General features: G+C 39.2%; 1 protein-coding gene across 1 annotated transcript in view; it reads right to left on the bottom strand.

Annotated features, from left to right (window-relative positions):
* Positions 1-15630, bottom strand: part of GMDS (GDP-mannose 4,6-dehydratase) — a 558168-nt gene that overhangs the window by 421604 nt on the left and 120934 nt on the right. The window contains exon 4 of the mRNA XM_024204061.3: positions 8399-8508. Coding sequence (XP_024059829.1) covers positions 8399-8508 — 110 coding nt within the window. The remainder of the gene's footprint in view (positions 1-8398; positions 8509-15630) is intronic.

Below are 15630 nucleotides of genomic sequence, written 5' to 3'. Positions count from 1 at the left end.
GTCATACTGATGAAAACCTGCTTCAATGCCACTGCAGTCAATGTAATTCTACTGCATCAGTTGTTACTCTACATTTACAACAACATAACTGAGTTCAGAATTCATCCCAGAATGTTAAAATACCAATAACGCACACAGATTAAGAACATGGTTTATCAGTCATCAAGATCATAAAGATAAGGACCACTTCATCCATCAAAGTATGTAGTCCTCTTTATATACTGTATTGCACAAGAGGGGAATTAAAGAAAAAAAGTCCTTTACTTGCATTTATAAAATATCTTGCAAAAAAAAAAAAAGAAGACAACAACTGTTGAATTTACAAATAACCGATGGACAATGTAGTCTATAATCTTTTCAGCTAGCTGATCGCAATACTTACACAATACTTACGCTTCGGGGCTTTGTTTTGTCTTTTTCACACCCCTGATAAGCATTCAATAAATTATCGGGCTTCATTTTTCGCCTAATTGCTTTCCTGATACTTTAAAATAACTTATTGGTGGTAATCTTCTTAGTGCTTATCACAACAATGACACATGAAAAACAACATGATCAGAGACTGAAAAAGCAAAAACCTAACAAATTATAATTATGTGCAATACAAAGGAAATCAGTATAGTCCAAAAAGCATATAATCTCTAGCATTTTTTTCCATAACAGGAAAAATCGCTACAGTGAGGTGTTGGGGGAGAGGGTGAGGAGAGGATTTGGTTTGGGGGTTTTAGGTGGGGTAGGCAGTGGGAGGGAGGGGAGAAGGCACAAAGAGTTAGGTCATTTTACAGGTTTTTGCAGCACTAAAACATGTCCATTTGTGTCCATAAAAATTCTGCCTCAATTTGGCTCCCGTTGTGCTTGGCCTGAAAAGTACTTGTTTCAGATCACAAAGAGAAAAATTTGGTAACACTATTTGCTAAAGAAACAGAAATCAATATATTCTTCTTAGTACATACTACTGCAACTCATCATATAATCCCATTAGTCATTTGCATGTATTTACAATATTAGCAGACACAACATGTATATGTATCTAACAATTACATTAATCTATTTCAAGCCATGTGACAATTATATTTGAGTTACTAAAAATATGTTTGGTTTTAGATTTAGTTTAGGCAAGCCGATGCACGCAGCTATTATGACTGGACTGATGTGTTTATTTGCATTTTACACCATCTTTGTGTGGTCTACTAATTAGAAGAGAAATTCCAAACACCACCACCTATTATCAAAATTACAATTCCTCCTACACTTAATAAAAGAAAACACTCTGTTTGAACAGGTATAATAGGATTTTCATAGTGTTCCTCAACCCTACCCCCAAGTAAAATATTATGTGCATATAAAGGAATTTTTAAATGGCTTTACATTTGGATTAGATTGCTCAGAAATGCAATGAGAGAGTTTTAAAGCTAGACATAGGCAAAATTACACATTTAAACTTTCAAAAAGGAACACTAAGAGCCCTACGCTGCCCTCAGCCTCATTGAGACTCTGACCTTCGAGAGCCCAACATTATGGCCCCAGTCCAGCAAAGTACTTAAGCAAGTGCTTAATTTTAAGCACCTGAGTAATCCCATCAATTTCAAGTTAAGCACATGCTTAAGTGCTTTGCAGGATTAGGACTAGAGTATTCAGCACTTTAAAGGATTAAGCCGCTGGCTGATGCAGAAAGGTGAAGTTGATGAGAAGATAATGCAAGGATCGTCTTCCTCTTGTGATACAGTAGTGCAGGGTCCTTCCTCAGAGCACACCAGTGTGTTAAGAGAGGTCCTGAATAATGAAATGGCTCACATACCACTTCTGCAAGAGGTTGTGGTCTGGAAACTAGAAGCACAAACTGCTGCGAGAAGTCAGTGCTAGGCTAGCTAACAGATGGTAGCTGAGCACAGTGGTTTGGCAAAGAGATACAGCAAAGTATGCCCCATACCATGGTGCCCTAGCCAACTATATGGAATCCTATCCTGGTAAGCAGGATCCCTACAGCAAAGCAATCTGCATTCAGGTTCCTATTGCTGCAAAAGCCAGGAGTGGGCTCTACTTCTTAGCGGATCAAATGATCCCACACCCTCTAAATTAAAGATAATTTGATACCAACTTGTGATACAGTAAAATATCCTATAAAACCTAACTGTGAAATTCTTAAATTCTATAAAGTTAAGATTTATTGGATTATTTTTGTTTATATATTGTGTGTACTGCATCCTTACCCTTAGCACAGTGGTGCCATTATTCTTGTCCATTAACTGAACTAGATTTTGTTACAGTGAGTGTTTCACTGTTCACTGCTTTTACAACACCAAATGTAGAAGTAATATAAGCAACCCACTAAGGCTGTTGCAATGCTTATAGCTAATTATATGGAAACTTAATATAATACAACAAGAAAGCACAAAAAATGTGTAAACCAAATGATCAGAAACATATTACTTCTGCATACTGGATAAAACCATGTGATTTATAGTTTATAAGTAGTGTATAGTTCTGATTATTTTTGATAGTGCAGAAGGATTGGGAATGCTTTAAAATTTCCTAACAAAGGGTTTAGCCTGCAATTCTTACTCAAGCAAAACTGAACTCAAGTCAATGAGGGTTACCTAAATAAGGATTCTAGGATCAGGGCCAAAACTGAATAGATATAAATTATATAAATGTCGCTAATAAGTCTCTCAATTCCAATCTTCCAATCCTACAATCATTTTTCCCACATTTAATTTTAAATACATGAGTAATCGCATTAAAGTTGTTGATTAATGTTTGTTTGGAAAAAATCCAGATGCTACCAAGATACCATCTTTTAAATTTACACTGTGAGAGTAATACATATCCCCAATACAGAGGAAGTATTTTTAAAACTGGTTTGTTTTAAGAAAACAGATAGGTATTAGAACCAATCGTATCATATAAATTCTATTACTTCAATGGGATTACTCACATGCTTAAAACTAAGCCCTTGAGTAAGTGTTTGCAGGATCAGGGCCTTAACCAGAAGATTAGTTTAAAAGGACTGTACATTAATCCACCTGATTACAAATACCAACCCTTCTACTTTCATGAGTAGAATATACAAAAACTTATTCTAGTACCTATATGTTTTAGGAAAATAAACCAGTTTTCAAATACGGTACTTCCTATGTATTTTAGACGTATATTCCTCTGATACTGTACATTTAAAGGGAAGTGTTTTAGCTTGGTAGCATGTTATTTTTTTTGCAAACAATCATGGACCATTGTTATTTTATTGCCAGATATTCTGAATTTACATCTTGAATTATCATGTTTCATTGTTAGTTAACACTAAAAATTACTCAGGTGGTGTTAATTCCAATACTGACAGAGAGTAAACATCAGCATGAGCTTATGAACCAAGTATACATTTCCACTCGTAGAAACGAATATTGGTGTTTAGGCACCCAAGCATTAAAAATTAATCCGATTTACATGAAAAGAAAATCAAAGCATATACGTATTTCTGCATTATGTGCAAATCTGCACAATATTTAAAACGATGCTGTGTTAAATTCTGAGTGAAAAATTCTGCCAACTACAAAAAAGTACCTTATATTAACAGTCAGCATTTTTGAAGTACATAAGCAGAAATAAACCCACGGAAATTTATTCTAAAGTAACAAACTTAAAGCAATGGGCCTGATTCTGTTCTTATTTACACAAGCTTTACACCAATGTAACTTAAATAGATTTCAACAGCTACTCTCAAATCAGGCCCATAATGTTGAAATTCCTCAATGTACTGTGAATTCTTTTTCTACTGCATAAAATATTTCAGCTAAACAACATTTTGGGGGTACCTTTATATTCTGATTAGAAGCAAACACTGGCCCTGAATCAAAATATTCAAATCTAACAATGCATTAGTAAATCTGAGCCAAAACAGAGATGCTGCTGCAGATGGAATAAAATCTGCTACCAGAGGACAACTGGTTGTTTGAAGTATTCCTCTTGTTTAGTCACACATTGATTCTTCCCAGCTTACAACATTTGGGAGGCAATGTGGTTCAATGCACAGAGGGCAGGTCGAAGAGTCAGAAAAACGGGATTCTACGCATACAGGAAGTTGTTTAACCTTTCTTAGCATTTCAGTTTCCTCATTGCAAAATAGGGACAAGGCTCCTAAATTACTTTGAGCTCTCTAAATGAAAAGTGCTTTATGAGTGATGCATATTATTATTAATTGATATTTTGGTATCATATAGTAGAGTGCCAATGTCCAAGCACAGTGCCAAATGCAGATCACGTAATAATAAAACGTAGCCCTGATCCAACCTCTCTCAGCAACTGCAGTTTAAGAAAACCTGATCAACTTCAGGGTTTTATCACTGTTGAACAAAAACAATAAACTATTTGTATTTACCTTGCAAAGTAGAAAAAAGTACCAGTACTTGGATTTTTAAAAGTTAGACCTTATTTGCATATAAACTAACACTAGGGCCGCTGGCACATTGCCGAGGTGTCTGTGTTGCAAACATTAGGCACCCTAGTTGCAATACATCAACCCATTTTTTTCACGTCTTATATATTTTATGACAACAGTTTTGGCAACAGAAACCAATAATCACTGCCAACAGCCCATATGTCATCTCCTACTGATTACAGCAAGTACACTAAAAGGACCACATTCAGACTTAGAGTAACTGGGCAAAAGTAACTCCATTAGAAACAAAGCAGTTGCATCCCTTTGTACCACATGTAAATTTAACTCTAAGCTGTTTAATATGAGACAGAATTCTCTATATCAGTGTTATGCTGCCCTTTGCTTTAAAAATTTCTATCACCAGCAGAGTATATACCTGCTTGATTAATTTAAGATGGCAATAGTAAAATATCTACAGTTAATACTGCACTGTGATTCCATACGCAATTAATACTGTTCATAATTATGTTTGCCTAAAATAGTTATAAGATGCTGTGCACTGTTCTATACACACACACACACACACACACAGGTGAATATGCAATACCCCCTCAATTAGCCAAATGGTGTGAGGGAATGGCACTAAACAAATTCAGTCAAACTAGGTTTTGGATATTTGAAGGAATTTTGAATTTAGTTAATACACTTTAAAATATACGAGTCTATGGCCATGTCTACACTAGAGACCTTACAGTGGCACAGCTGTAAGATCTCACATGTAGCCGCTTTATGCTGAAGTGAGAGCTCTCCCAGCAACATAATTAAACCACCTCCAATGAGTGGTGGTAGCTACGTCAGCAGGAGAAACTCTCCCGCTGATGTAGCACTGTGCACACTAGCACTTATGCCGGCAAAACTTACGCCGGCGAAACCCCTGAGTGACGTAAGTTTTGCCAATGTAAGTGGTAGTGTAGACATGGCATATGTCAAGACTATAGCAGGGAGTTTTGGATAACCGGTTTCAGTTAATCAAGCATGTACATAAAACAACCTATTCTGTGCTTGGCATTTGGAGTCAATTCACAATAACCAATTACCACCATCAATTCTACCCAAATGAAAAAAATAGTTGCATGGTTAGTAGTAACGATTCATGATACAGCAGTGTCTAAAGAACAGACAGAATTTAAGATTAAACTACAAGTGTAACAGCTCTGAAGTGACTGTGCTACTGTTACTGAACACCCTCCGTAGAAGTTGTAAACCCCATTCTTCATGAAAACAGGCAGGATTACACACTGGATAATTTGTTCCTACTCTGATGATGATATCATGTTAAGTTTACTGTTTCTAATAACTAGCAAATTTCAGTCATTCATCTCTCACTTTCTCCAGCAGAAGATTAAATCAGCCTCTCAATGACCTACTCATGAGTCATAATCCTCACTGTTTACGATTGAGAAAAATGGTCTTCTCTGTCAGTATTTCCCAGACTGCTGTGGGTTCATTCCAAGAACCAATTTCATCTTCATTGGTTTCCTACAGGAAACCAGACCAACTTCCTATTATTTTATTTTCCTTACTTTCAGCATGGCTCACATAAAATTAACTGGAAGGGAGTGTGATAGAACACTTTATTCTACATAAACACAAGCCAACATAAACACCACCAAAAAACACTGTAGACGTCATTGATTCAAAGTGACCAGAATGTAAAGTAAGCTAAGATTAGAACTTTTTCTCTGAAAGCACCACACACACACAAAAAGTGGGTAATTTACATAGGCTATGATTAAAGCAAGCTTTGCTTAAATCATGTGCTGATGAGGATGTTCACCAGTTTGCAAAAGCTTATTATGAAGAAACAGGTACTTTCCCAACTCAGTTAGTGTCAGCAGCTGTCTTAGAACGTTTGGCATTGCTAAACCAGTTCTAAATCATCTTGATAATACCAAAATATTATTTTTAGAACTTAAAAAGCTAACATACTTCAATTTAATTTTTATATCTATGATCAGACCAGTCATTAGTTGCTGTCTTTAGGCACGATTTGCTTTTGCTGGCTTAGACACAAGAGTTTGAAAGCAATTATGTACCCACTCCCACTCTTGGCCTTAGAAGAGGAAGGAGGCAGAAGGTGCATGTGGCTGATTTACCATTGTTTTCTAATCACAATTCGCTACCAAGTAGTTAAGAGTAGTCTATGGATCCTAATTTATAAGACAGATCTGAAGTAGCAAATGCAAATGATGATTCCCCATGGTAAATGAAACTACATGTGTTTAAAGAGAATTCTGTGATTACAATAAGGTGCAGTTTTTATTTCTGTTTTGTTGATGTAAAGTTACATGCACATTAGGCAGCTGCCCATCCCATTAACAACAGAAAATTCACCTTGTTACTCACATCACTTTCCTGAACTCACAGCAGATTGGTATTTCAACGTAAAACTACTGATTTGTCTCTAGCTGTAAGTTCAACCCTTTGACACAGTTTTAAAATTTTCCATTTCCCCTTCAGAAAAAGTAAATGGCACTCTCTCTCCATTTACACGTCATATTCTTTCAGAGGACACGGTCTACCTCAAAACTGGCACAGGCAGAACTGGTAGTGATACATTCTTATACAGATGCTTGGAGAACTATAAAAAAGTGGAGATGTTTCTTTTCATGAACAAATACACAAATTGCAAATGAATGAAGATCAAGCAGACTGGGTACAAAACTAATTTGAAGCATTCTCTGTTAAGTAGGGTGCCAGAAGCTCAAATTATTTCTACGTCAAGAATAAACCAATTTTAATAAAAGAAGCTGTGAAAATGGTGGCTATTATATTGTGGTTCTGTTACAGCCAATGTTCTGTCAATTAACACCTGAAGATCAGTAGTGTATCCAGGAGAAAAGAAAAAGAAAAAGAAGTGCATCAATGAGAGAAAAGGTTAAATTCTTCTTTGGAGAAAAATCACCAGGGCCAGCAAAGACCTTGAAATGCTCATTTCTGGGTAATCTTTTGCATATTAGTAAAGGATTAAATGAGGTTAGTCTCTTTCACTCAGAAAAAGACTTTCTGTAGGTACTATACAGGACACTGTAAATGTTTTATTATGGCACCCACTATAAATTTAACAGACTAGTAGCAACAACAGATGCAACTCATACACACTAAAACAGTGGTTTTCAAACTTTCTGTATTGGTGACCCCTTTCACACAGCAAGCCTCTGAGTGTGACACCCCTTATAAATTAAAAATGGGGGGGATAATTTAATTTAATGGGGACTCAGGGCTGTCAGCCCCACCGAGCTGACAGTTTACGACCCCCAGGTAACCACCTTGGGACCCCTGAGGGGTCACAACCCCCAGTTTGAGAACCCCTGCACTAAAAGTTGCAAATACCTGGGAAATAAAAATATATACAAATAAAATAACAAAGGGCTACTCCAAAGCATTCCAAAACAGATACCAGCAGGATCAAAGGGCAGACTACTGGTGGACAGAGAAGGAGGAGCAAGTCAAAGACTGCTAGTTAGAGGCTTGGGGTGAGGAATATTATGGAACTAAATATTTCACCCCAAAGGCTTCTGATCAGAACTGAGACCAGCACTCAGCTATTTGGAATGTTTTAGTCAGGTTCATACACGTCATCACATATATCAGCTAAAAATAAAATATTACTTTAAAACAATGTTTTGGTTCAGACACAAACCAACAGTATGCTAGTCTTCTATTAGGGTTTCTTTTCAGGACATTTTTAACCCAATGTTATTTCAAATGGTAGAGACACTAAGCCTCAAAAATTGGGGATAATCTTGGCAATGCCAATTTAACCTCATACTACCACTTGAGGTTTAATTTTACATTCAGTACGGAAACTGGGACAGTATTCAGCACCAAGTTAGTAGTATTTGCTAGGATTTAAAGCAGTGCTCACACATTATAACTAGTAATTGTTGAATAGAAATTATGAATAGAGATACAGTGCACACACTCACTAACCATTCAAAATTCTCAATGATGAAAGTTACTTACTTTGACATGGCTCTGAGCTCCCAAGTTGTAGATTTCAGTGGGCTTCACTTCATTAATTATCTTCACCAGGCAAGTACTGTCTGTGAGATCACCATAGTGCAGCTTCATGTCTTCAGATTTCAAGAATATACAGTTAGACTAATAAAAGTGATATACTCAATTCTCAAAACAATACGTGTCCTTAGTCAAGGTCCTATTTAAAAATACATATACTATTCAGGTAAGAAATTAAAAGAAAATTGTCTAGATAATAATCATTATTTTAAAAAATATAATCTTCCTTACCAGAGTTGTAAGCACCACCTTAAATTAAATTGACAACATTTATGTTACTTGCTTAATCTGTTGCACTTCATTCAACAAGGATATTTAAACTCAACTGGGCAGCTTCACTTATGCTCACCCATCAGCACAAAACTGTTTAGTCTGGGCTTCCAAAACTTACGGGGAACATTTAACAATACTTTTTACTGATTTTTTTTTAAATCAAAATTGTCACATTCAGATATTAGCCGTCACCATTAAAACGTCAGTGACTAAGATTTTCAAAAGCAACTAGTGAATTTGGATTCTTGTTTTGAATGCCCAGCTCGTGACATCTTTGAGGGGCCTGTTCTTCATGGAGAGTGTACTCAGAGCTTTGTGAAAAATCAGGCCTCTATTACTGACAGACAATTCAAATCATTAATAACTTTTGAAAATCTTGGATAGAATTTGTCTTCTGTTAACAAGCCTAAGTAACTAAACCTTTTGCCTGTATTTATAACAGGAAATAAGTACAGTATATCACATACCACTGTCTGGTAACTATTGGTGAGTATCTTTTTTAAATGCTGACTGCTGTAGATTTTCAACAAAGTCTAAATATGAAGGCTAAATTACTTGACCATATCGCTTGAAAAGATTTACATTTTTATGCCTTCTTTCCAAAGTATCTTCTTATTACTACTTTTGCAGTTACCAAATGCTTGTATAGTGTTCTGTACCTTCAAAATATTTGTATAAAAAGTTAACTACATTAATTCATTTCCTCACACCTCCCCCAGTGAAGGTGGGGAACCTGGGGCTGAGAAATTAAGGGATTTCACCAAGACCATAAAGCCAAAGTCAAGCTGTAATTAGAATTCAAGGGTTCCTGTACCAAGTACCAACTACTCAGCTCAGGCCACTAGAGCACACCAATCTCTCGGCTATTTATGACAATTATTTTTTCACCTATCCCCAGTCATTTCACATACATCCCAGCATTATGTATATCTACAATTTTATAATCACACTGTCTTCTTGGAATGCAATTAAAGAGGAGTACCATATGCCCTCTACTGATGTCTATCCTTCACTCTGCATGGGTACTTGTGACAATGTCATATGCCAGGGTAAGAACAGAACAAAACACACTAACTTTGTCACCCATTACTAATTTGTATGAAGGATATAGGTCATAAATATTCTGCTAAATTCTGTTCATGGTCAGCTGACAAGAAAGCCAGTCAAAGCCATCCATAACTGACAGCTCTTTATTTGATAGTTTTTCAAGGCTTGGCTTCTACTATTATTCTTTGAAAACATAATACATAAAATATTCTAATGTTCAATGGTAGCTATGGCCAATTTCCCCTCTACAATATATTTCACAGTGACAACTAGCAATAAATATACAATAGAGTCACACAGAGACAGTGTTTTTGTTTTGTTGCATCTGAAGAAGTGAGGTTTTTACCCACGAAAGCTTATGCCCGAATAAATCTGTTAGTCTTTAAGGTGCCACCAGACTCCTTGTTGTTTTTGTAGATACAGACTAACACGGCTACCCCCGATACTTGTTTTTGTTTTGTTTTTAACGAACAAAACAATGTAGTACAAGATTTTGTGATCAAGTCAGTTTGCTTTCTTGTGTATTAAGCAGCTAAAGATGATTCTCAAACACCTGCAAAGAAGGAATGCTAACATCACTAAACTTTTCATAGGCTGAAAGTGTAGATGATAATACAGTAAGACTCAGCACTGCTGACCTGAAAGCTTTAGGCTCTAAAAATGAAGTACCACTAAGAAAAGAAAAGAAAAGAAAAGAAAAGAAAAGAAAAACTTCATAACAGGCAATGCAACATGTTTCATGACATTACTGACAAAATCTCAATTGTGGTTAGATATATTGGTCATGCAGCTGTTATTTATTCTTTCCTGATTTGGTTAGTTTCTAACTGATACGTGAAAAAGGAGGTATCAGTGTGAGCCAACTCCTGTCAAAACGAAGACACCATGTAACTTATCAACTTTGTCCTTGTCCTCAAACTACAACCCGTAGAGAATTTATCTCAAAATGCAATTTATTCATCATGGTAAATATGTTTTAACATTTCTAGTATCAAAAATAGCGTACATGAATAGCTTATGCAGTACCTCCATTTTTAAAGAAAGCCATTTTGTTGAAAATAATCATTGACTGATTCGTTGTTTTTAATCTGCTAAAGCAAGACCCTGGACATTGCATTAACATAGATTATTTGCTGATGCTTTTGGTTTCCAGAGTGCGTTAAAGGGGACTGGAAACTGAATGGCTCCATTCCTTTGCTTCTGAGAGGTCACACAGGAGAATAGTGGGAGATCCTTCAGGCAAGATGAATAATCTCTCATGTTAGGTCCCACAGGGATCTAATTTTGTCATTCCTCCTGTTCAATGTGAATATGAGACTGCTATGGGAGATAGTATGGGGTGCAGGGTCTTCAGTATGTGGACAACACTCAAACTGTGTGTCTGTGTCTTTAGAATCAACCAGTCAGATAAGAGACTCAGTGTCTAGCCAAGGGTTCTCTAAATGAGAACTAGTTGGCTGAGATTCAGGCAGACAAGAAGGAGATGATTCTTTTGGATTCAGAGCAGCAACCAGAAGAAATTACTCCAGGGGAAATTCTTTCTGCACCACTGTGCGTGCACAGAATTACTGCCCCCGCAGATTTTTTGCTTCCTGAGAGAAAAATGACTGATGGGGAAGCAAAGGGAGCGGTCACACGCCCCTCCTCAGAAGTGCAGCCGCATTGTTTCAGGCACCCGGAGCAGCCAGCGGAGAGGTAAATCACTTTGACGGGGTGAGGTCGGATGAGGCTGGGGACACCCTGGCCAGTGGCTCCTACCTTGCACCAGGCTCAGCTGCTAGTCCCTGCTGGGCTGGGAGCGCACTTCCTCTTCCCCTGCACAGAGCGGCCAGGGCGGGTCAGATCCACCCTCAGAAACCTCCCACGGCTCCGCACCCCTTTTTCTGTCCCCATCACTCCTCAGCTGCAGGGGGAGGGATCGCTGTGCAGGGAGCTGCTTCCCCGTCTCCCAAAGCCCCATGCATCCAGGCCCCCCCAACACCCCTGCTGAGCCTCACCCCCCCATACTCAAACTCCCCACCAAGCCCCCCCCATACCTGAACCCCCACCCTGCTGAGCCCCACCCCCCCGCACCTGGACCATCCCAATGAGCCCCCTGCACCCCCATCCCACTGAGCCCAAACCAGCGACACCCAGACCCCCCCCCCCATGAGCCACATCCCTCATCCCACTGAGCCCAAACAAGCAACCCCCCAGGCCTCCCACTGAGCCCCCCAAACCCAACACCCCCTGCGTGAGCCACATCCCTCCACACCCAAACCCCCCCCTCTGAGCCCCAAACACCTTCTCCTGGACCCCCCCTGCAGAGTCCCCTTCACCCAGAACCCTCCCCAACGAGCCCCTGTGCATCCAGATCTCCCCCGCACCCAGACTGCTCCACACAAACCTCTCACCCCACACCTAGATCCTGCCAGGCTGAGCCTGCCTACCCAAAACTGGTGTGCCTGGCACGGAGGGACAGGGCTCTGGGTGTTTCTGGGTCAGGCCCAGCCCTGGCACTGTGTCAGGGTTGGGTGCAGCCTCACCACGGAGTTTGTGTCCCGGGCGTGGGTGGGGGCCTTGAGGGTGATCTCCCTCCTCTGTGTAGCCTGTGGCCTGTGCTCCACATTGCCAAGCTGGAGCCTTCATATTTATTTATTTGCAAATAAAATTTGCAGAATTTTAAAATATTGTGCACAGATTTTTTTTCCCCCCCACAGAATTTCCTCAGGAGTAAGAAATGCAGAGATTATATGAGTTTCTTCCATGGAAGTTGGGTGACCACTGTTTATTAATGAGGTTTGCAAGTGAGGTGGGTATGAAGCGGGAGCATAATGGTTGATCAGTAGCTGCCCCTGAGGTTCCAGATACTAGAGGTGGTTATAAGGTTGCACTTTTTTCTCTCTCTTTTTTTGCAGTTGGTAAGAAGGTTTTTCCATACGCAGACCTTACTACACTTATCCATGCCTTGGGTCACCTGCATCACTGTAATACAGTCTACATAAGCTATGCCTGAAGACTACTCAGAAATTTCAGCTATTGGAGAGAATGCAATGGTCTGCTTACTGAGTGGAATTCCATACAGGAAGTGTAAATCTCACAGTAGTTTGGGTCCAGACTACCCTCATGACCACCTCATTCCTCTTTACAATAGGGCAGCAATGTATTCAGCTATCACTTCAAAGGTTTTTTTTCTCTCTCCTGCTGCTGATAGCTCATCTCAATTGATTGGCCTCTTACAGTTGGTATGGCTACTCCCACCTTTTCATGTTCTCTGTATGTATAAATATCTTCTTTCTGTGTGTTCCATTCTATGCATCCGATGAAGTGGGCTGGAGCCCACGAAAGCTTATGCTTAAATAAATTTGTTAGTCTCTAAGGTGACACAAGTACTCCTGTTCTTTTTGCGGATACAGACTAACACGGCTGCTACTCTGAAACCTGTCAGTTCATCATGTGAGCCATGGCGTTTTAAACTGTAGTAGACCGATCTCTGATACTGTCTTGGCTGGAAACTAATTTATTTTATTGCTCTTCAGATGATCTTTTGCTATAGCAGCTAGATGATTATTTTCAAATTTAAAATACAAATGACAAGCCTTCCATAATGGGTAGCTTTGACCACCACGGGTCTTCTTTCAAATTTTAAAAGATAAAACCAAGCAAAAATCAAACCAAATAAAAATACATCTTACATTCTGTTCTGAGGCTTGATAGACTTGGGCTCTGTTAAAACATCCAAGGGAGCAAATTTCAAAGACAAAGGCCCTCAAATGAAAAAGTTCTCCAGCCAGATGTGATGGATCTGATTGTGATCTCATTTACCTTAGTGTAAGCCATGACTAGCTAGTGCTAACGTTAAATGCCTAACATAAAGGTGGGGAAGTTTGTTGTGAGGTCTACATTAGAGAGAAACGGTTTCAGTTTTCTCACCGAACATAGGTGATAAAGAATACTATAAGACTATAGCAATCTGAGAATCCAGGAGCAATGACGGGGTAGCACCCTTCCAAGACTGAAGCAGTGTGGCAAAAAAATGGTGATATAACTTCAATAAAAGCAGTGACACATAAGTAGGTCCACACATTTATTTCTCTAAATGCTCAGCAAAAATTCTCATTGCCATTGTCAGCAAGTTCTGGTTCTGTCTTTGTGATGATTTGGGGAATCTGTCTTTGTATAGCTTAAGAACTCTGTGTGATTCTGGGGGTTAGACTGTATTATGTATTAGACATGTGCATCTGTATTAGACTGAAAGGGGGGCTTGCTGCCTTCTCTGGTGTCCTTCTACCTCCATGTTAGACAAATTGCACAGGATGGCAACACAGGGCAAATAGAGGGTCATTATACCCTGATGATGCTCTATTCAAATAGAAGTATCCTTGGAGAAAGAGTTGGCTGCTACCCAGAAGAACCAGTTTGGCCAGAGGAGCTGGTAATTAAGGTCTGGTCTATGCTTAAAACATAGGTCAACATAGCTTTGGCCTTCAGTGGTGTGAAAAATCCACACCCCTGAGCACCATATCTATGTGACCTAACCTATAATGTAGATGCAACTAGGTCAACAGAAGAATGCTTCCATTAACCCAGTTACCGTCATTTGAGGAAATGGAGTTCCTGCACTGACAAAAAAAACCTTCCGCCGCTGTAGTCTGCATCTACACTATGGGGTACCATAGCTATGCTGCTGTAGCACCCTACAGTGTAGACATGCAATGGATCACCTGGCGAAGGTGAACAGAGGATCACCTGACAAAAGGGACTGGAGGTTATAAAAGAGAAGGTCTCGGTCACCATTTTGAGAAAAGAGCAGAAGTAGAGGAAACTGGGCAGAAGAGCACAAGGGTCAGAGGGATAAGAGCGTCCATGATTAAGAAGAGAAGTCATGTGCAGGAGGGGGAACCTGGACTGCTTCAAGGACTCAGCTCTAAGCCCAATGAACTCTCCAAAGTGGTGATGAAAAGGAGGGAGGGGAATGCATACAGGTATGTTTATTACTTTGTCTAAATTGTATATTTCTTATGCTAAGTAAATAGTTATTGTGTCTAGAGTCCTGTGAAAAGTGTATGTTTCTGTTTGCTTTTGCTATGGTATACTCCTGAAGCGTTAACTGTAAAGCCAGAATACCCTCAAGGTTGAGTTTGGGGAAAGGGTTTACTTATGCTATGGAGGAGCCTGAGGGTCAGAAATGGACACAAGGGCTAAGCAGTTGGACTGGGGGGAGAGGGGAAGTCTCAGTTCTCAGAAAGGGTTGCTAGACAGAGGACTGGCACCAAGAGGGTATGCCTACAGACCCCAGGCAGGAGCAATGCCTGGACTCAGTTAAGACCCTGGAGGTTTAAAGCACATGGATTCAGTGAAGTGGCCCCAAAACCACTACAGTCTGGTAAGTGTCCAGCAAGGAAGAGCCCTAACAGGGCTGCATGTGTTATCTGTGTGTGTGTGATAATGTTATTCATGTTGAGTCACAGATAACTGGCTTTCATCCAGACCCCTATTTTTGTCATGAGACACTGGAATCCAGATTTGAGCCTCACCAATATATGGATAATACATCTTAAAACATCTCACTCTTCCTTAACAGCTTCAAATAGTCATTAAAAAGGAGGATCAAAAAAGTGAAAGAGCACAATCCACGTGCAGCAAGCTTTTTTGGACCAGACCTGTGCCTATTCTCATAGTCAAAAGAATCTACCCCAATGCACCAACTGCAATTCTCTTACACAGTAGATCAAGGTTTAATGGAGTAACTTGGAAGAACTCTTCAAATTTTACTATATTTTTATCTGCTACTATGACCAAGCTATGGTGTAGCTGGGGCTTGTTGGCTTGCTTTAAAAAAAAAAAAAAAAAAAAAACAAAAAAAAAAAAAAAAAAAA

Source organism: Terrapene carolina, unplaced genomic scaffold (genome assembly GCF_002925995.2).
Source record: "Terrapene carolina triunguis isolate 2854851 unplaced genomic scaffold, T_m_triunguis-2.0 Scaffold53, whole genome shotgun sequence".
NCBI lineage: Eukaryota > Metazoa > Chordata > Testudines > Emydidae > Terrapene > Terrapene triunguis.
The sequence above is the reverse complement of the archived record's forward strand: the minus strand, read 5'-3'. Positions and strand labels throughout refer to the sequence as shown.